The sequence below is a fragment of the Boleophthalmus pectinirostris genome, unplaced genomic scaffold, assembly GCF_026225935.1.
Source record: "Boleophthalmus pectinirostris isolate CB_2022bp ecotype Guang Dong unplaced genomic scaffold, ASM2622593v1 HiC_scaffold_596, whole genome shotgun sequence".
Classification (NCBI taxonomy): Eukaryota; Metazoa; Chordata; class Actinopteri; order Gobiiformes; family Gobiidae; genus Boleophthalmus; species Boleophthalmus pectinirostris.
In genome coordinates, this window is record NW_026571445.1 from 3,737 (window position 1) to 24,822 (window position 21,086).

At 40.5% G+C, this 21,086-nt stretch overlaps 3 protein-coding genes and 1 pseudogene across 4 annotated transcripts; 2 read left to right on the plus strand and 2 right to left on the minus strand.

Annotated features, from left to right (window-relative positions):
• Positions 1-1,341: 1,341 nt before the first annotated feature.
• LOC110154287 (NHL repeat-containing protein 3) lies at positions 1,342-4,421 on the minus strand. The gene is made up of 3 exons (XM_020918274.2): positions 4,020-4,421; positions 3,519-3,721; positions 1,342-2,986 (listed from the first exon to the last, which is right to left on the minus strand). Exons 1-3 carry the CDS (start codon positions 4,264-4,266, stop codon positions 2,387-2,389), a joined length of 1,050 nt encoding a protein of 349 aa, XP_020773933.1. The 5' UTR covers positions 4,267-4,421; the 3' UTR covers positions 1,342-2,386.
• Positions 1,798-1,915, plus strand: LOC129411696 (5S ribosomal RNA; annotated as a pseudogene).
• A 381-nt stretch (positions 4,422-4,802) lies between the features above and the next one.
• Positions 4,803-7,501, plus strand: nrbf2b (nuclear receptor binding factor 2b). The gene is made up of 4 exons (XM_020918240.2): positions 4,803-5,012; positions 5,384-5,468; positions 5,546-5,586; positions 5,852-7,501. Exons 1-4 carry the CDS (start codon positions 4,920-4,922, stop codon positions 6,506-6,508), a joined length of 876 nt encoding a protein of 291 aa, XP_020773899.1. The 5' UTR covers positions 4,803-4,919; the 3' UTR covers positions 6,509-7,501.
• A 140-nt stretch (positions 7,502-7,641) lies between these two features.
• reep3b (receptor accessory protein 3b) lies at positions 7,642-18,696 on the minus strand. 2 transcript variants are annotated; one of them, XM_020918263.2, is made up of 9 exons: positions 18,626-18,696; positions 18,359-18,539; positions 13,615-13,687; positions 12,960-13,036; positions 12,426-12,546; positions 12,225-12,338; positions 9,733-9,895; positions 9,021-9,154; positions 7,642-8,617 (listed from the first exon to the last, which is right to left on the minus strand). In XM_020918263.2, the coding sequence occupies exons 2-9, from the start codon at positions 18,388-18,390 to the stop codon at positions 8,549-8,551; spliced, it is 783 nt and encodes a 260-aa protein (XP_020773922.1). In that variant the 5' UTR covers positions 18,391-18,539; positions 18,626-18,696; the 3' UTR covers positions 7,642-8,548. The 2 variants fall into 2 exon arrangements, with proteins under 2 accessions (XP_020773922.1, XP_020773921.1); XM_020918262.2 differs by having other exon boundaries at positions 18,359-18,682.
• Positions 18,697-21,086: the final 2,390 nt, after the last annotated feature.

Below are 21,086 nucleotides of genomic sequence, written 5' to 3' on the forward strand. Positions count from 1 at the left end.
AAGCACTCAGTCCTCTGCCTCCTGCTGAAGTCCCTGCCCAGATACAGGCCCAGCTCTTCACAGGCTCTGAACCAGGCCTGAACCACGTCTGAACAAAGACTAAACCAGGTCTGAACCAGGTCTACTCTGTGGGTCTGATCCAGGCCTTGACCCAGAGAACTCAGCTCTGTACATGTACAGTACCCATTCTTAAGAATAAATTCAGTGAAAGGTGTAAAACATAAATACATATTATGATTGACATGTAATGTTAAATGTGCTGTGTCTTTGGTGTGCATAAAGTTTCTTTATGTCTCTGTGGTGAATTGATGAATGTTAAGTAAAACAATGCACAGGGTTCATGTCAAATAAGTGATGGTGAGTTTATATAATTAAGTTCATGAAAAAAAGCCTATGATAATAAGGGCTGTTTTAGTCTTGATGGTTGGATCTCAAGATGAAAAAAGTTACTCCTCAAAGTCTCAACTCTATTCTTTCCCATTCAGCTCCACATAGGAGAGACATGGTGCTTCCTATGAAATTTATGATGGGGTTTGGGAGGAAAACACTTTTAGAGTTGACATTTCACCTGCAAGCATTAATGTTATTATTTTATTTTGTTATAATATATTATTTAAATGCTTATTGTCTTTAATTGATACACTTCATTTATTTTGGAATGACAGGTATTATTCTGTCAGTTGTGGCTTACGTGTAACCTCATTGTATTGTCTTCCTGGGACAAAGATTAAAATTTAATTATAGAAAAGAACAAAAAATGGGGTGATAGATATGTATACAGATAGAAAATTAGATAAGATAAAGTTTGGAGAGAGCCACAGAAAAGCAAGAAATGTGTTTAGAACATTCCACCAATAATACTGACTGCTGAATGTTAAATAACACAGTAGTTAATAAAACAATAATCCTTGCTCTGTTTAAAAGTCGATAACAGAGAATATGCCTGTTTCTTCAGCTGTTGGGAAGTTATTTTGAGCATCTACATAATAAAAAATCCCCGTATCCCCAGTGTCTGACATGACCTGAAATACTATGTGTAAATTAGAATACACTAAAGAGGAGTTACCCTAAGATACTCAATGGTTGGGTTTTAGATTTAGTCTTGAAGTGCGCCCCCTTCTGCTCATGTCCTGGAGTTGTTTAACCAAGAATATGTCCCTCATGCGATATATTTTTTTAATTGAATGTTACATTTATCTTTCAGTCACGTGTTCTTTAAACAAACAATCTAAAATATTTAGTTTAGAGTTTAAATGTCTGGAAATGGGGTGCTCTACAGTGTGATGGACCAACTGTAGCCTATATTGGTGTCATTACCCATGTAACATACATACCAAAATGTGAAAACAATAAATTTATATTTATTTAATCAAATTATGGTAAGGCATTTATGGATTTTAAATATTATACATGATGGGATGAAATTAAAAAAAAATAAAAAATAAAAAAATCAACACATTTTAAATTAGAAAAAACATAAAAAAGAAGAAAATAAAAATGTAAATGCAGTGTATGGGTCTGAAAACAGCAGCAAAAGAAATACACAGTGACTCACACGAGCATCTGTGCCAGTGCAAATAAGATGTACATTAAAACAGTACAAACAAATAATACCCCCAAATATGCCTCACAATATGAACAAGTGAAATTATACCCTGTGAAGGTCAAGTTAGTAATGATTTCACGCAGATTTATTGTGAAACAGCACCACAACCAGGAAAGTTAAACTTCACTTTGGCCCAGATGGACACAACAGAGCTGAGGAGGTGAGCTGACGAGGAATGTAAGGTGTGACTCCAATGTGGCCATACCCGCTTGTCAAAGCCTGATCTCATCAGATCTGAAAAGATAAACAAGGCTGGGTCTGTGTAGTACTTGGATGGGAGACTACTGGGAACACCAGGTGCCACAGTGCGGCGCCGGTGGCAAAACTGTAGTTGTGTCCTTAATCTAGGCTCTTCACCCACATTGCCTAGTAAGAAAGTGGTGTGAGTGTGGTGGTCAGAGGGGGCAATGGCACAGATTGGCAGCCTCGCTTCTGTAAGTCTGCCCCAGGGCAGCTGTGGCTACAATAAGACCTTGCCACCACTGAGTGTGGAGTGAATGAACAATGAACTGTAAAGCGCTTTGGGTGTCTTGAAAGGGGCTATATAAATAAAATAATTAATTAATTACTGATGACTATCATGATTATTTTCTGATGATTATTCTCTGCACCTGAAGCGAAGCATCCTGCACATTTCTATTCAAGCCCATATCAGAGTCGACATGCCAACAACCCAACCCCCACTAAGAGCATGCATATTGTATTACTGTTACACCAGTGTAACTGAAAATAAAATTTATCTTTATTCAGACTGCACAGATTGGACAACACTATCATCCACTACAGAAGATTTCCCCCCAGGCTGAACGGAGTGAACTTCTGGGCCTGTTGAGCTCCAATCTCTGCCACGTACAGAGCTCCAGTCTTCAGGTCCAGGTCCACCAGGTGAGGCTTTGTGTCCTCTCCGAGCTGAATCACACTCTCCACCCTGCACTGGCCAATCATGCCTACAGGAGGCGCCTCCAGCACTGAGATTTGGTTGGTGTTGAGCTGTACTACCACCAGGTGCTTCTTGTCGGGGGTTATGCGCACAGAGTAAGGTGCATCCTCAGTGAAGCAGCTGCCCCATGTGCCCAGCCACTCCCCGGTGACAGAGTTAAAGACTTGAATGCGCTTGTTGCCACGGTCGGCCACCCACACCCTCTGAGCTGCATCTACTGTCACACTGTGGGGAATATAGAATTGCGCCAGACCCTGCCCCTTCTCCCCGTGCATCCACAGGACCTCCAGTTCCGGGGACAGTTTGAGGAGGCGGTTGTTCAATCCCCCATCTCCATCCACAATGTAGATCTCTCCAGATGAATGCACAAAGATTTCAGCAGGCTGGTCAAACTGCAGAGGGCTGACCCCAGAGCCAGGCTGGCCAGGAGTGCCCAGGACCTGCACACACCACAGCCTTTTTTTTTACTCTCAGCTTATTATTTAAAATTGTTATAAATTAGGGCTGCACAATATATCACAAAAGTGTTGATATCATGATATTGATTGACGTGATATCGTAACAAACTCAGTACATCATAACACCAAGGTTCTCCATCTGACACAAATGTACTATTTTTTAAGAATATTTTAAATAAAGAAGATTTTCTGAAAGATTTTCCTCAAGTCTAAAATTAACCTTGATTTCACTAGACATTAAATGAAAGCATTTCATATTTTTATTGTACAAATGAGTCAAAAAGTATATTAAATATCTCAGTAATATCAATATTGCAATTCTTAATTTTCTAAAATTTCCAATATCGTGCAGCCCTATTATGAATATTTGCATTTTACAATGTAAATACATCTTGAAATCAAACTTCTTCTGTTGTGTAATACAAAGTATAATACTAAATCAGTTAACTTAAATAACAGGTGATATGAAGCACAAGTCTTTGTTTTTAACTAGTAAAGTGAAAAAGGGGCTCACCTGCAGGAGTTTTCCAGATGGGGAGTACTGTTTGATACAGTGTCCGTACGGCCCGGTGCCCACATCAGTGACCCACACAGTGGGACTGGACGTGGCTGCGTCTGCCAAAAACAGACCATGGGGCATCTCCAGAGTGCTGGTGTTCCAAGACATCAGCAAATGTCCATCTGTGCTAAACACCAGCATTTTGGGCACATTGTCACCTGTGAAACAGGCAATGTAGAAGGATCAGAGATTAAACCACCAACGTGTTATATGCAGTGTTCACAAATGTGTAATTCTCTAATGCTTAATTCCTAAAGTGGGGGTTTTACAGGTGTGTCACCGTGTCATGTTGCCTCAAACAATGCTGCCAATTAGGAATCAGGAAAGAAAACAAACATAAAACCACTTGTATGACAAATAGCCTTGGACTTTAGAAGCAAGCCTAAGTTTTAGGAAACCCTAAGCACCCATAAGCAAACCCCAACGTTGCATTCAGGTGTCACGGGGGGACCTCACCTCTCTGCGCGACGTACACCACGCCAGCATACTGGTTTACCGCAACAGCGAACACTGCGCCGGTAAACAGCTCGGAGTTACGGGGCCACGTCAGGTCCAGCTTGTAGAGCGGACTACCGAGCAGCTGGTAATCCCGTAAAGCGGCACTGGAGGCCCGATGCTGTGAACCCAGGCCTCCGTAGAGCAGCAAGAGGAGCAGCACGGAGGCCGTGGTAGAGACAAGGACGCATGTTCTCCGCAAGATCATCCCAGGATCCTTACCGCATCTGGGAGTACAACAACATTAAGTACTCCGAATAGCGCACGGGTGGCTTTAGTTATAAAAACACCAGGGGGTCAGTGACATGACACACGGACGAGGAAATAAACCAACAAGGAAATGTTTTCAGTCTGATCGCTTCCTCCAGTGCGCTTTATTCTAAGCCTGCTGCCGCCCTCTAGTGGCCATACATTGCACTTTTCGCGGCACTTCTCTGTTCTCCGGATTCGTATTGGTTCTTATAAGTCAGTCACGACCAAAAACATATTTTTTAGAGTAACCCTGCTTTTAATAGAAAAAGTCATAAAGTTTTTCAAATCAGACAGTATTGATGTCACTGAAACTTGAAATCCACTTATGTCTTCCAAATGCAAGAACCTGCCAATTACAACTCAGTCGATCTGATCTTCAAGATATTAATTCTGCATTAACAGATCCAAATATGACCTTAATGACTCCATCAAATACATGTGTGACATGTAGTAAACTGGAGGGGGCAGCAATACGCTCCAGTGCGCCTCGTCTGCCGGAACAGGCACTGCACTGAGGGAGAAGGAGACGTGCTAGCCGAGGAGGCGACAGCTCCTCTCTGACACTAAATTTTCTCCTCTTATTTTTATTTTCTTTTAAAAGAAGTGCGAATGACAGTGCGTGACGGACAACGGCACCTTTCATGTAGTGTAATCCGTCGAAGGTTGGACTCCATGGAGGTCGCGGACAGCCCGCTAAACCTCGTAAGTGTCCGTGTTGTTATGTTGCAATAACAGGCTAACGTTACAACAGCTAAACGAAAGCTAGCACGGTCAGAGGTGTTTTTCGATAGCAAATCAGAGGCAGAATTGTTTTTCAGTTGGCCCCTTCTATTTGTGCGCATGTCACACTATTATCAGGTGTCGCTGTCGTGGTCTTTACAGTAGTATTGCTATTTAAAATGAGATGAAACCTTTGGAGAATAGATATCAGAGTGACTTCACTCCGTTATAACTTATTAGTACACATCTAAATCAATATGGCGCCCTCCTGCCTTCTTAAACAAAACATATAATTTTCAGATTCCCACATAGGAGGTTGTGCGTGTGTTATTGGTTTGTTTTTGTTGTCCCAGGCTCATCAGCAGTGCAGGAAGGCTGAACGACTGCTCGCTGCAGGGAAGTATGAAGAGGCCATTCTGTGTCACAGGAAAGCTGCAGGTAAAGCATTTCAAGAGCTGCGCCCTGTCACCATCAAATCAACATGCTCTGTTAAACCCGTCTATTCTCTGTCATAGATCTTCTGTCTGATGCAATGAAGACCACCCAGGTCGAGCAGGTTAGACACATCCAGTCTGACATAATATCATATAACAATAGATAAACAATGCAGCAAATAAATTAAGTCCATTTGTACTGATTTAGTAGGTTACTCACACGCTCCTTTAATCAGCCTTGTGTTAACGTTTAATAATTTATAGTTCTGAGAACTTTCCTGTCCTTAGTTAAATCCATCCAACACTTTGCAGAGTTCTGCAGTATGAAATATTTTGTACAGGGTTTCCAGAGAAGGAGAGACTAACTCTGGTCTCTTGTGTTTATAGGCTCGTCTGTCCATGGAGCTGCAAAGAGAAACCCATATTAAGCAGCAGAGACTGATTCAGGAGCGCTGGAAGAGAGAGACCAGGAGACAGGCCACCAAAGCCCGGACAATCCCTTCCGTGTCCACACCCCAGGCTCCAGATCCATTGCAGTGTGCTGGGATGGGGGCCCGTGAGAGGTCCAGAGATCGGGAGTACGACACTCTTCTGTATCAGCTGCAGACACGTCAGAGTGGAGGTCCTCCAGCACCACAGACCTGCTCTGGCTCAAAGACCACCAAAGACGACAAGACGCGCCTGGAGGAGCAGCAGACCACCATTGAGGACCTGCGGCGGCTGGTGGAGCACCTGATGGATGAGAACTTACGTTTGACCACAGAGAACGACAGGCTGAGGATTGAGAATGCACGTCTCCAGTCTGAGGCCGCAGACTTCGTGGAGCGCTCTGAGCTGTGGGTGCTGCCACAGCCAGGGGGCGCTATGGGGACAGGAGTGGGGCATGAGAAGAGGAGTACAGGGAAGGAGATTGCCATCCCTACACTTCCTCCCCTGGAAATGCCCGCTCAGGAGGACCTTTGTCTGGACGATCTTCCTCCTCTGGAGCTGCCTGAAGACATTCAGAATGAACTGAGGGAGTTGCTGGAGGCAGACAAACTGTGACATACACACACGCGCAGAAGGGTCAGAGGTCAGTTTCGTGGGAACTAGGTCCAGGAGCTTGCATTATGTGATAATTGTTGGGAGCAAATACCCATAATTTGACTGATTTTTATTAATGCTGCAGCCTGCAACAACTTCTTATTTGAGTTTATTTTAATTAATTTAGATGATTAAGGTATTAATCAATGTACATGCAGCAGCAACTTGAACAGTCAGATTATTTGCTGCTGTTTTTGCAGGTGCTGCAGGTTTCTTTTTTTCTGCAAAAGAAACCAATACAGACGATTGAAAATCAGTTTCAGCTGAAGAGAAAAGCATCAAAGCCACTTTTTGATGGTTGTAACTTATTTCATACTTGAAACATTTTAATATTAACCAAGGCTTATTTTACAGTTGTATGATTTAATATCCAGTAATTAGATCTTGAAAATAGTTAGATACAAACAGAAGGACATGGCATTTTGTAACTTAAATAAACTTCAGAAAATGTCAGTTTTCAGTGTTGTATTGGACTATCATTAAACTTACTGTGGTATAGTTGGACAGTTTTCTCTGACCACTGGTGCGTAGGAGCACTCTCTGTACATCAGACTGTTCACATCTGCCCCTCGGAGGATTACTACTGTTCAGGGATACATGTTCTGCCATTAATATCTTCTTTGCTATTATAATGTGGTCTTGACCTCAGACCTGTGCACCACAGAAGAGGGATCTATGGTGGCATATTTATTACAGAAGCAATGAAAATTATAAAAGGGTCTATAACCGTCATGTTCAACACACACACACTTCCCAGGATTCTTTGCACTGCCTGGAAGATCAGTGCCAGTCCAAACTCTGCTGTGTGGGTAATGATTAGGAAAATGATTGAACATTCTTTACTCTAAACAACTGTAACAATTTAATCAATTTAAGTTTATTATGTTATTCGTTTGTAATAGACCTGATTATGAAATTACTTTATGTCCAGCATAATAAACTCTGTACTGTCAAGTGTGAGTACGTGTCCTCTATTGTCAATGTCTATTTAATATGTATCTGTTGTAGATTGTCATGTTTAAAGGATACATGTATTCGTGTTTCTAGACTTAAACTTCACTGGGATGAATTAAACATGAAGGAGACCACAAAAAGGCGGTTGGAGCAAGTGCTCCTAGGTTTTATTAAACTGCAGTAATCCACACTGCATTAAAAGCATTAGAATTAGCTTTGGTTTAGTATATCAGTTACAAAAATATGCATTTAGAAAGCACAAAATCTAAAAAACACTCCTATATTTGGTTGTTTTTCCTGACATTATATTGCTGGGGTAACGGAAGATTGAGTAGTTTAAGAGCCTCTGAAATGACAAGCAATGTCAGCATCAACAAGTTCTACTGAGGCTAATTGTGCAAAGTTCTATAACAAAAACACTCCAAAAGCAGGATCAAATCATACAGGAAAAGACTTTCTGAATTCCAAAATAAACCCTTGTTTTCTGGGGTTGTTTCTTCCAACAGAATCAGGAAGGACGATATGGGAAGGACACACCAAACACAGCTCAAGTTCATGTTTTGACTTAAAAGATGGAAAGACTGTAAAGAGCCACCTGGACATATTTGTGGTGACTGACCAGTTGTTTCTTTCATGTTTGTAAACAAGTCCCTGATAACACGCACATAAGAAACAGGTAAAATACAGCAGAATATATACAAAACATGGATGTTTTGAATAGGTTTTGGGTCAAGTTTGTTTCTTCTTAATTGTGGATTTAAAGAGATAAAAGACAACTTGCACAACACAAAAAATATAAAAAAACATGAAACAAATAGAAGCACTCATGATTAAGTCAAATCCAACATCCTGTCCTCATCATTTCAGTTCATTAAAAACATGTCAGCATTAAAACAGACTGACATGACAGACACTCAAATCCACAAACCAGAGACCAGCTAGTGCCACTGGAGACCAGGATACACCAATCAGAGAGTAGCATGAAGCTGTGGGGGACCAGGATCCACCAATCAGAGAGTAGTGTGAAGCTGAGGCTGCCTGTGATGATTACATGTAGTTGACAGAGTTTAGTGTTGGCCTCTTCTTCCCTTTAATCTTCAGAGATCCGTATCTGGCCTGTGAATGGTAGCACACATGGGTAATGTCAACAACAGCTGTTTTAGACAGTTAAGACAGATATTCTATATATATATAGTTCTAAATATTAATAAATAAAAATAATCTAAATTGAAATATAATTTTACATGAGAAAAAGATTAAGCCAAAGATTGAGTATGAAGCATTAATGTGTATCTGTTTTCTCATGTGTGCTTCTGATCAATTGTGAGCTTAAAGGTGCACTTCTCAGGTGGAGACACACCATTGTCTCTTTTGAAATCCACAGTATGGCAGTAATCACATCTGCTTTGCATTTATTTAGTCACACGTTTTATTTCTTCAAAATATCTTGAGAAACAATGCATTCTTACTGTACTTCTGTTTGAGTTGGGTTAGAAGCAGCACTTTGAGCTACACTTACGTCTTTGCGTAGCTTGGAGCGTGTCAGTTTTACACTCTGAGAGCGCCGTAGTCCTTTCTGAGTCACGGCTTCATCCTCAGAGAATGTGGGCTCTCCCTCCTCATCCGTCCGCTCATCGGGCTCATAGAAGTACTCTGACACAAAGTACATAAAGCTTATTAGTGTTTTCATATAAACAAACTGGCATTTAGAGGTTTGTGTCCAACTAGTGTTGGAATTTCAAAAGATCTTAACAGATTTTTACTGCCTGGCAGCACACCAGCAGAGGGCAGTGTGGCAAAGCAGAAGCATGCCTTAACATGCAGTTTCTTTGTTTTTTAAACACCCTCAACTTTTTGGTGATATCCGACATCTTCACGTGATGGTCATGTGAACCACACATCGGATTTGAGGCTATTACATTACTGTAGTAACAGTCTGGTCATGTGACCTGTTGCCACATCACATGACCTCCTGTTAGAGGCTGCAGACAAGCTTCTATTGATAAAAGCTTGTCTATAGAGTACTCATCCCTCCATTCTCCCCTACTCTACACTTTCTATTTTCCAACACTAGCGACAGGCCTTGTTAACCATGTTTCCTATTTTTTATGTTAGGTGCTGGCTCCTTTTGTTTGTTTGGCTAGCACCTATCCATTAAGTTCTTATTTGTAGTAAATTTAGTTTTCCCTCAATCTCCTGAAATTGGCACAGAGTTTTGAGAGTACATTTACCATCTCCATCAGTAGTATCTGTACTGTGAGCCCTCCTCATTGCCGGGTTGGATGCCTGGGAGCTGTAGGGGTAGAGTTGGTTTCCCTGTTCGTCGCGTTGGCCGATCTGGCTCAGGTCATGCATGCTCAGGCTCCGAAGCTTCTCTGTGATGGCCCCCTGACCCTGTTAAACACAACACAAGGTTTAAGTCTCTCAAATTAACCTGAAAGACTCTACATGTTCACAGTTAATAAGTAACCTGAATACTTTGACACAATAATAATTCATACATATAACAGCATCTTTTTTTTATACAGAACAATGTAATTTTCAACACAAAACAGAAGTATACTTTTAATAATCATGTGGTCTTATACTATTTCTAATTTATGTGATCTTTTACAGTATTGTTACTTATTCAAATCAATTTCCAATACTAGTTTAGGATCAGGGTATTAATTTTGTTTTTACAACCTCGTTTTAGATGACTGTATAAATAACTAAAAACTAAACTAACAAAAATGAGTATTATGATTGCAGACATAAATGCGTTGAACCACACAATGATCAGGCTTAATGACATCCAGTACACACACTGTATATTATTACTATGATATGATTTGAATTGTGTGACATTATGCAGTGAAAAATGCAGTCATGCGGAGGTCGGGTCTATGGGGACATGGAGACAAGAACCAAAATATGAGAAAATGGGATGGGCACCATGCTTTACCTCCACAGGCTGCTCCTTCACGTGGCACACTGCAGCAGGAGTGACAGCTGTTAGGTTTTGTATGCAATCATCATTACAGCATCACTACTCAGTTTAATTCAGTGCTGACTTCGTACTCTACAGTGTTTTCTAATATTTTTGTTATGCGTGCAGTCGTGAATTATTCTTCCAAGGCTAGTCATAACAACAGCTGTTTTTAGACATTTTATATTCTTTGTTGTAAATAACATTAAGCAACACATGTAACTTCATATGTGATGAAGATATTAACCACAGTACTGGGCATTGAGCATCATTCTGTGTGCTTGTGTGTGGTTCTAGTCAATTGTAAACTTAAATGTGCACTACAGTATGTAATTTTTTTTGGTAGAGGGTACACCACCTGCTTATCTCCATGGAGTTCGTGCATTGCTTGGAAATTCCCACAATATGGCATTAAGCCAATTACACGTTATTGAGAAACATGCATTATTACTGCGAATAGGGTCCACAGATCAGACTAGTAACATTCCAGCCAAAATCAATTACATTTCTATGGAGACAAGAGGATGGTGGACCCTCCACCATTAAAGTTGCATAGTGCATCTTTAACATATAGACATGGTATTTTTTGCTATCACTTTCTGATTGTCTAAGCCCTTTTTGCCTCATTATAAAAATATTTATCCTAACATGGCCAAGAAGATTGTAGAAAAAACTGGACAACATAATATTATATTTTTGCTTCTTATAATTATATTTGTGATTTTTGTGAGCTACTGTGTCCAAATAATTTCCCTTGTGGATCAATAAAGTTTGTCTGAACTCAGTCAAAAGTTAAATCAAATATGCAATACTCCCGAAACATAACCAATAAAAGAAGATAATGTAAAAATATCTGAACCCCTGCTGGCTCTAGGCGTGTTGCTGTGAACAGGATTAATGTGTGACTTGGATGTGCCGTTGGATTAGCTGGTGCACTGGGCCGGAGGCAGATCAGCAGGGATTATGTGATATTCTCCAGTCTCACGCAAGGCTGATGAAACCCCTCTCCTCCAACTCCCACCCCCCTACCCCCTCACCCAAGCATCGCTCCTGTTGGGACCTTCATGCCAGCCATTACCTTCCCAGTCCACACCTGCTGCAGCAAAACTAATCAAATAGATCTATCAACTAATGTACTATTTGATTAACTAGTGCAGTGTAGCTGGGCTCTCACAATGGCAGGTGCAAGATTTTTGTAAATGTATACATATTATGGTAACTATACTATATTTGACAAAATTACATATAATAAATAGAATCTTGATCATAAAGGTGCGCTGCACAGTTTCTCTAGTAGATGGTCCGCTATCTACTTGTTTCCATGGACATGTTGCCTGGAATGTTCCATAATATGACATTAAACATATCCATCTAGCATTTATTCATTACGAGTGTTTCTACTGGTCAAAAACACAGTAATTCCTTCTGTGAATAGGGGCGACTCTCCACAGATATGAATTATAATGCTACAGTGCTACAACCTGCTTGTCTCTCTTGTGATAGATAGTTACTTGGAGAAAAGCAGGTGGCGGACCTCCACTAGAAATGTCATGCAATGCACCTTTAAAATAACTTCTCATTAAAGACCCAATACTGTGGAATAAGTATATACTTTTACCCAAATGACTCTGTATTTAAAACATTTTGATTAAAATAATTGTCATTTTCGTTTCAAAACAAATGTACCTCTGTATTACTATCAGTCTAATATAACTGACCAATAATTTGTTATTCATGGCATTTGAGAGCACTTGCCTTGACTGCAGCAGTTACAGCAGCTGTGGCTGCAATGTTCAGGCCCTGTTTCCCAAAGTTCACCATGGTCTCATAGCTCCTCTCCTTCGCCTGCACAATGTAATCATCTATTTCCTGCAAAGAGAAATATGCAGCACTTTTAGAAAATCGTTCAGCCCAATGAAAGAACACATCCAAGTCCACACAAAGGGTCCATCGTACCCTCTCTCGGGATGACAGCAGTGGGTGCAGGCACTTCCTGTAGATGAGGCTGGCTCCACGAGTATACGGAGACAGCAGCCAGATCACAAATGCCACCTTCAGCTCATAGTACAGGGGGAACCTAAAAAAACACCATTAAGATGATAGGATTTGTCTGCTGGAACTAAACATATTTAAAATGAGCACCAAGTCACAATTCAGGTGGAGTGTCTGCCACCTTCTTCTTTAGATGATATTGGGTTACCTTAATCTTAATTTTCAGTATGGCATTAACCCTACCAACCCCTATAGATACAAGCAGCCGATGCCACCAAGTAAATTTTATTTTTTAAGCAAAAAAATCTGAAACTAAATAAATACAAGATTGATGGATGTTCAGTACCATATTAACATTGAAGGCAAAGCAATCATGAGACAACATATCTATGAGACAGACAGGGGAACCTCCATCAGAAAAGTGAGATAATGCACCTAGATTTAGTCGAAAACATTTTTAAAAAGTTGTGTTGATCATATTAACTTAGTTTAACTCACCATGACAGGGTTAGGTCAGTGACGGTCTCCACTACTGTGTAGAGTGCAAATACAATCCAGTACATCATCCAGCGCACCTGTCATCAACAATATTATAATATAATACAACTTATAAAACTAACATCACCATATCTTTAACTTCTTAGGTTCTTTTTAAAGACAATGCAGTAAAGTGTATTTACCTTGTTGACATGTTTCGGCTGCTAACTGCAAGCCATCTTCAGAACTGTCACCGGTGTTGGTGGTGATACAAGGTAAATACACTTTACTGCATTGTCTTTAAAAAGAACCTAAGAAGTTAAAGTATATAAGAAGACAAAATGAACATCATTGGCTTAATCACCATATCTGTCACTGTTTGTACAGGTACTAAAATGTTATTGAAAGGGTCTGATAGAAAAATAAATGAAGTTAACAGTTTTGTCAGTTTGAATAATTTGTTTCTTACATTGCAGAATAAATATATATTTGATTGATATACATTATTACAACTTCTTTATGCATATACAAACACAATCGTATTCTTTAATGTAAATAAACTCAAAAGATTGTGTTTTCAAATTAAGTGTCTATGTCCCTGTATTTGATTTGTCACTATACTTCAAAAGGAGCAATTACACAACTGCCTGATATTTTTAAATATTGCAATACGTACATATTCTTTGACATTCTTGGTCTTGACAGCTTTGTAAGAGTAATAAGCTGGATAGAGTGTTCCAAACAGCAACCTACAAACAAAAACATAACACACTGTCATTAGACTTTGTAATAAAGTCAACTACATACAGTTGTAACCCACCATATAGAGTATCACAGTGATATACAAATGTGTGGTATTCCACATGTGGCCATACCAAATTATATTAACTTTGTCCACATTATCAATATAAGAATGAATACATTGTTGACACTATATAGCTGCCAGTGCGTTATGAATACAATCTATAACCTATAAATAAGTGCAGTGAACACAAGAGTGCAGTCTGTCATTCATCCTCTTCCTCCATTTTCGCTGTGGGGGGTCATAGTAACTGGATACACAGACCTACACAATGCACAGTATACAGACTATAATCGTCTTACATTCATTTGCAGGAACCAGGTGCAAGTCCCTAACTAACCCAACTAAAGCAGTCATAATACATGGGGAAAATCAGTGATCGTTGAATCTATGGTTGTGACATAAATGAATGGAGCTATATACAAGCTATATACACTGGTCCACACCAACAGCTCAACAGTCTGGTGTGTACCATGTGACCAACTCCATAGTGGTTTATTTGGCTTGAGTTGCCGTGGAAACCAGCAGGCTCCAGACTCTCCCATGACGGCTACATCTGTGCCAGTGTAGCTCGTGCTGTTTAACAAAGGGCTGAGGCCGGAGCTGGTTAATGAGAGCAGCGTGTTTGTGAGCTGAGGAGAAGCTCTGACCAGCACAAAGAACACAGTGTGGCTGCTGCCGTCACCATGGAAACGCTCCATCGTGCTCCAGACTTCAGCAGATTCAGGTCTGTGGCTTTGAATCATCTGTGGAGCTGCACTACAGCCACTGTGCTTGAGACAGACCAATTTATCTACTTAAGATTCATTTTACATTGTATAGATTTAATATATCTATAAAATGTCCCACTAACAACACTGACACTGACTGAAGGCATTCAGCCGCCCTCAGTATTCAACTCTGAATACTGAACTCTAGTTCACCACAATGCACACCTTAGACACAGTCTTCATTTGTGATTCTCTGCGGTTCTCTACGGTTACTTTTGTGGCCATCCCTGTAACAGTAGGATGGGGGTGGAACTCCGTAAGTTATTTGAACTTCCACCTACTCCCATACCACAGTACCACAATTTTCTTCCCTTTTGTGGAAACAGATATGGCTTTTATTGACAAGTTGCTCAAAATAATAATAATATATTAATTTTACAGTGGCACAATATATGGCTTAGTAAAGCTGATTGTTATTAGAAAAGTTGAAAACTGTAAATCGTAATTATTTATTATATAAGTGATGATACAAAAGATGGAGTAAGAATTTTACATAATATCACATCTCTGGCTATTGCATAATAAAACCAGAAAAACTGTTCCTGGATCAACCAAAAAGTTCCTTCTCTGAAGTAGGAGTAAGATGTATTACAGGAACTGTGCTCAAAATTAGGTATGAGGCAAAATAATACATGCTACAGTTATAACTGGCCATTCATGATTTTCACTCTTTTACACGATGCAGTTAATGCTTTGAACCAAAAATGATCCTACAGGATTTGCTCATGCTAAATCACATACCGTAGAGATATAGGGATTTGTCAGAGTTATAGGTTTAGGGTTAGTCATAAACACTCTTGTGCTAAAGACAAAGGGCAAAGGAAGGAAAAGACAAGTCAAGACAGATTATGATTATATTTTAAATCACTAGATATCGATTCCATTACAATTCACTTCATTATACAGGTCTTTTGACTGTAGAGTATGTGAACAGCACTATATCTACAACACAAATCATTTGCACAGTGTATATTCCTTATAGTGCTGAGCCCCCCCCCATCTAAAACCCACCCTGTGCTTCTTCCTATGTTGCTCTCATTTCCTCTGTCCTGGTTTCAACACCTCTGCCTGTCCAGTGCAGCTGAAAAAACAGGCCCTACCCTACCTCAGACACTCAGCATATAGGCAAATGGAGAAAGAGAATAAGAGAATAAGAGAGAGAGAGATAGAGAAAGTGAATAAGAGGGAGAGAGAGAGAGATAGAGAGAAAGGAGGGTAGGGGGGTCAAACCGAGAGCAGGCTCCAGCACAGAGAAGAGAAACAGTAAAAGGGGGAGGCGGGCTGGGACACGACTCCAACATCTGGTTTGAGCCTAAGGAGAGAGATCTGATTCCATGACTTTTCCCCCAAAAACACAAGAGGAGGATTGTTGGGAAAAGTGCTACTCCAGCAAATGGGGCAGCGCAGCGTCTGGCTCTGTTCACTGTATAGGACTAGAACACCGGGTCCCTCACTCAGAGACGTTCACATAGCTCTCCTGTCCCATATAGTTCCCTAACACAAAGTTCACATGGCTTCTATAGCAAAGGCAGGCCTAAACAAAGTAGTGTAGTTCATAAATATGCATATCATCTCCCCAGACGATATACGGTTTTTTTGCATAGCTCAATATCACAGCAGGAGTCGACATAGGGCTTCACAAAATTTGTTTATCAAATAGGTAAGGTTTTGAAGACACGCAAAATAATATAACAAATGTTCAACAGCCATCAATGTAACAGTAAGCATGAATAATTGCCTGCAACTAGAGCTGAAACAAGTTAATCAATTAATCCCAACTAAATGATTACTGTGATAATAGTGAACTCATTTAGAAATCAAATAATCATTATTTGGATTATACACAGAACAAAACAAGCCATGTACTGAGAGGAGAGGTTTTATGACTCAGAGCAGGAAATACACAGAAAAATTTTAGTGTTATTTGTCCGTAAACACTCTCCATCAGGATGGCCTCAAGCTGCACCACTCCAGCTTCGTCTGGGTCACCATGAAAAACACAAAACTGATATATTTCCCATGTAATTACTGCTAGTGCTTGGTCATAAAATCTCTTCTTTCAGTAAATGCCTTATTTTGGATACAACAATGATTATAATGATTATTAAAATTGCTTAATATTTTTATATCAATAATCAATTAGTGGCAATGAATTGATTCACTTATTTCAGGCCTAGAATAATTTGTGGGGAGAATAGTGTATTTTTTAACAGCTCCAACAAACATCCATTTGGATCTGTGCTCTCACACAGAGTTCGAGACACCAATGTGTTTTTCAGTGTGTGAAACAGGACCCCCGCAGGTGCACTCAGGTTACGACCGCTCTCTTATGTCACATACATCACTCCGGCCTCCTCAAGTTCCCATTTCTCACACTTCAAAAGTGTGCCTTTAATTCTGGAATAGAAGTTCACTCTATAATATATGTGTTTTAAATTGGCTTATAGTATTTTTGAAGGACTGGTTTATTACATGTTTACAATGCTTTGTTCTCTGAGATTATATAATAAAGAAAAATATGTTAACATAAGTTTCTCTTCCTTCGAGGGAAGATTGACTCAGTGGTTAGAGCATTTGTTCAGACCGAACAGTGGATACTGTTGTCATGTCCTTGGGCCAGACACAGTCTGGCATGATGTCTGTGGTAAGTGGGAGATTGGTCAGTGGAGAACCATACAAGAACTGATTGGCAGCCCTGTAGCCATCAGTCAACCCAATGGCATGGTCTGGAGTGGCTTTTAAGCTTACCACGACTAAGTGTTGAGAGTAAATGAATAATAGCTGATGAGTAAAGCAGGGAGTATTTGGAAAAACCTATACTAGACAACAAGGTTATTTTTATTGTGTTATATGTTATGCCATACCTATGGCTGTATCAACTGATCTAATTTGTTATAAGGAAACTACAATTGGCCAGTTAATTTAGTTTGGGAATTGAGGAAGTCACATAATTACAACCTTTCAAGTTTTGTAGGTTTTTAAAGCACCATAAAAAAAAGTCCCTCCACTCCTAGCTTAGTAGTACCTGTATAGCAGGTCCAGTGAACTGACAGTGCATGAAGAATGTTGTTGTGACGCATCAGGCTTACATTACAAAAAGAGAGAATTTCCAGAGCCACTCCCTCCTCATGCACATTCCTGTCCTCCATTATGTTGTATAACAGCACCGTTCAGTACAGAGTGAACTATATGGGCCTAGGGGCAAAAGTGGGTAGTTTACCAGTGAACCAACCTTCCCCATAAAAATTATAGGTAATAAACTAGTAAAGCAAATTTGGTCCATGTTAACCATTTCAACTTGTCATTTTCACTATAAACTTTGAAAATACCCTCATCAATATTCAACAAAGCGCAATAAGGCATTTCAGACATCATGTGTGCAAGTCAGCGCATTTTACAAGACTACACAGCGATACTAGGCCACAAAATATAATATGTGGTTATGTGTTAACTCTGTCCATAACTACAAAGCACAAAGCTGGAAGGTTTCATTTGTGGCATGGCATGACACATATTTTCCAAGTGCAAAGGTTCATCTCAACTCCAACGTGTTACATCTGATTACAGCATTAATTATGTGCGTCTGGCCATCCGCGAGACGAGGAGCACCACTTCCACTGTGACCCCCACGACCCCAGCACATCCCTGCTGGGGTACCCCAACATGTAAACACTTGCGTTTAATCTGAAGTTTGTGACGCCTAGCTCACATGTGAAACCAAGGTTCAGACAGGTCGGTCAACTCGGCGCAGGATTAGCTGAGTTAGCTCGCTGCTCGCCTAAAGTCACACGGGTTACAAACAGAATAAACCCATTGTTTTCCTCCATCATCACTGAGCTAATACTTACACAACGCTCCTCGAGATTAGCCAGGACACCATCCTGTTCGCCTTTGTTGTGCGAAGAGGTGGCAACAATAGCGAGAGCAGAAGCCGTCCTCTGCTACTGGCGCCTGTCGAGCTGCAAACTTTTCAGCCAAAAAATCCGCGATCCAACACCGGTTCTTCCTCGCGAACACTTCAAATAAAACCTGGTAAATCAGAAAACCAGTGCGTTATGACTCAGTCCCTTCAGCCATGACCAAACGAGCTCTTTCACGGGTCTTCGCCGTTGTACCTCCAGGTTCTCTTCGCACTTTGCTTCACAGTTCCTGCCCCAGTACAGGACTTGGGTAGCAGCAACGTCACCAGGAAGAAAAAACAAGTTCGGGAATCCTATTGGCTGCGCTGATGTGTTTACAACAACTGTGCATTATGATTGGCCAACCAGGTTTGCTCACGTGACTCGAAATTAAATTTGTAATACATAATAATAAAATAAAATAAGCAAACAATAACAATAATAATAATAATTCTATTCAACTAATAAAATGTATTAAATTTGTCAGTAATGATACTGTTAATGTTTTGCATTTACATATTAGCCTATTTATTCAGCAATCCACTCAGCTAGGCTATTAGTTGTGTTGTTTTATGATAAGACTTTGGACTTCACTGTGACATATGCAAGACTGTGCTTGTTTTTAAAATTTTGAATACTAAATTTTTAATGACTTGAATAATATATATGTATATCAACTATTATTACTTTTATGTGTTACGATCATCATCACTGCATCACTCAGTATTCAGCCAATAGTGGAAATAGACACAATATTAAACCGTTCACTATGGGTTTCTTTGTGATAGCAGAGGTTTGTATGCGGCGCGTGTAGCCTGCATGAGCGTGCATGAGAGAAAGAAGGGGGTGGTGAGTTCAGACCTACTTGTTATTCATACAGCGGCTACAGTGGTGTGCAGCCATGTGAGCACATCTCAGAGGAGCCTTTCTGGTCACATATAGAGTGTCTGGTCGGGACCGGAGGATGACAGCCCCTCTCCCCTCCACCACCATCCGCTGTACCACTGAAAAATACATGACCAACACACTGCACAGACACATGCATTATTCACTGTGTAAAGGAATTTCAGCCACATTCATTCATGCACCTTCACAGATGGTCAAATATGACAGGCTGGGATACAACAGCAAGATAAAAGATAAACCTAAATGCCATTTTAAAGTCACAGTTCAGGAGCAGTTTACCAGGCCACTTTGATCCTGTCACAACCTAAAATAAATGAACATGATTTTATCACTCAACAGAATTAGCTCTGTATAAAAGGCGTGTGCTCGGATGACAGGAGCAAGGCGGTCATGTGATTGGCAATTTGGTCCCAGCTCTGACCATACTGCTGTTGTGTCCTTGGGCAAGACAAGTCACCCATGCCTGTCTGAATCTGTTGTATAAGTGAGTAGTGCCAGAGAGGAGAAGTTGGAGGAGACTGACAGCCACACTTCAGCCCCAGGGCAGCTGTGGCTACAGGAGCGACATACCACCACAAGTGTGGCAAGGAATAAAAAGCTTGTCAAATTTATGCATAAATTCTACAATGTTAGACTGTTAGATTTTATACTCTTCAGGGAGAAATTTGTCATCTGGATCTGGGGATCTTGGGAAAATATGAAATATTCATACAGGCCCAACAATCTATAAACCTGATTAAATAAACAACAGCCCATGTGTCGCCTGGTGATGGAACTGCACAGTCTAGTAACAGCTCATACAGGTTATAATAGGCCTATCTATAAATGTATGTTTTTTTGTTTGGTAGAGCTAAACAGAATTGACGTCAATTTTGCCAGTGAAAATAGATAGAGTCACAGTAACGAGCTCGTCACGTGTTACCCAGAAAGTCTCTAGCACGAGGAGGACGTTACCTGATCTGCTCCTTCACGCCCGTCTACGTGCTGGGCCTATAGACGTATAGCTTTTTCCTTTGTCCCGCTCCCATCTCTCCCCGGAGGTGGCTCTGCCGGGCTGCGTCTCACACACGAACCTCGGCCGTGTCCTTAAGATCCCTCAGCTGAAGAACAGACGAGAAGCAGCAGCGAACTCGCCCTGGAAGCCAATGTGACTCCGCTATAACACATGAAAAAATTTCTTATTAAAAACAGCGTTTAAATGTCTACACTATTGGAGCATACTTACATAATTAGACTATATTTTGTTAGTCACACGTTCTTTTTAGTCATTTAAAGTTAACTACTATCAATTGCAGACAATATGCAAATTTTGGTTACTGGTGTCATTCATCAGTCAATGTGGAATGAAAAAACAACCGCGTAATTTCTAACTAAAGAATGACACCAAAAGTCAGGACATTGGCTGTAATTTGACCGTGTCTTTATTTCTATTATTTATGAATCCGTTGAGTTCTCTCAATTCAATTCACACGAAACACTATTTAATCATTGCTATTGGTCTTGAAAAAAGTTGTATGGACGTGTGTGGAAAAACAGTGGAGCAACAGTGAAAATAGTGCGGTGCGGCTGTGCGGAAGGAGACGTCCTGGCTGTGGTCTGTGAATGCTTACGGATCTTGCGGAGAAACACAACTATGGATGGCGGCGGTGATGCGGTTCAGTGTTCCACGGTTTTTTCACGCGCAGAGAAAAGATCCTGACGCTCGGCGGGTGGAGACTGCTACACATTTAAATCCCCCGGGTGGATTTTCCAGCTTTTTACCAACAAAATA

Coding starts and splice junctions, on each gene's coding strand:
- reep3b (XM_020918263.2), bottom strand. CDS start 18,390: ATGGTGTCCTGGCTAATCTCGAGGAGCGTTGT. Junction 13,688..18,358: donor CTAATCTCGAGGAGCGTTGT/GTAAGTATTAGC, acceptor TTTTGTTTGTAG/GTTGCTGTTTGGAACACTCT. Junction 12,547..12,959: donor ACTGACCTAACCCTGTCATG/GTGAGTTAAACT, acceptor GTGTTTTTTTAG/GTTCCCCCTGTACTATGAGC.
- nrbf2b (XM_020918240.2), top strand. CDS start 4,920: ATGACAGTGCGTGACGGACAACGGCACCTTTCATGTAGTGTAATCCGT. Junction 5,013..5,383: donor CGGACAGCCCGCTAAACCTC/GTAAGTGTCCGT, acceptor TTGTTGTCCCAG/GCTCATCAGCAGTGCAGGAA. Junction 5,587..5,851: donor AGACCACCCAGGTCGAGCAG/GTTAGACACATC, acceptor TTGTGTTTATAG/GCTCGTCTGTCCATGGAGCT.
- LOC110154287 (XM_020918274.2), bottom strand. CDS start 4,266: ATGATCTTGCGGAGAACATGCGTCCTTGTCTCTACCACGGCCTCCGTG. Junction 3,722..4,019: donor GGTGTACGTCGCGCAGAGAG/GTGAGGTCCCCC, acceptor CCTGTTTCACAG/GTGACAATGTGCCCAAAATG. Junction 2,987..3,518: donor CATCTGGAAAACTCCTGCAG/GTGAGCCCCTTT, acceptor TGGTGTGTGCAG/GTCCTGGGCACTCCTGGCCA.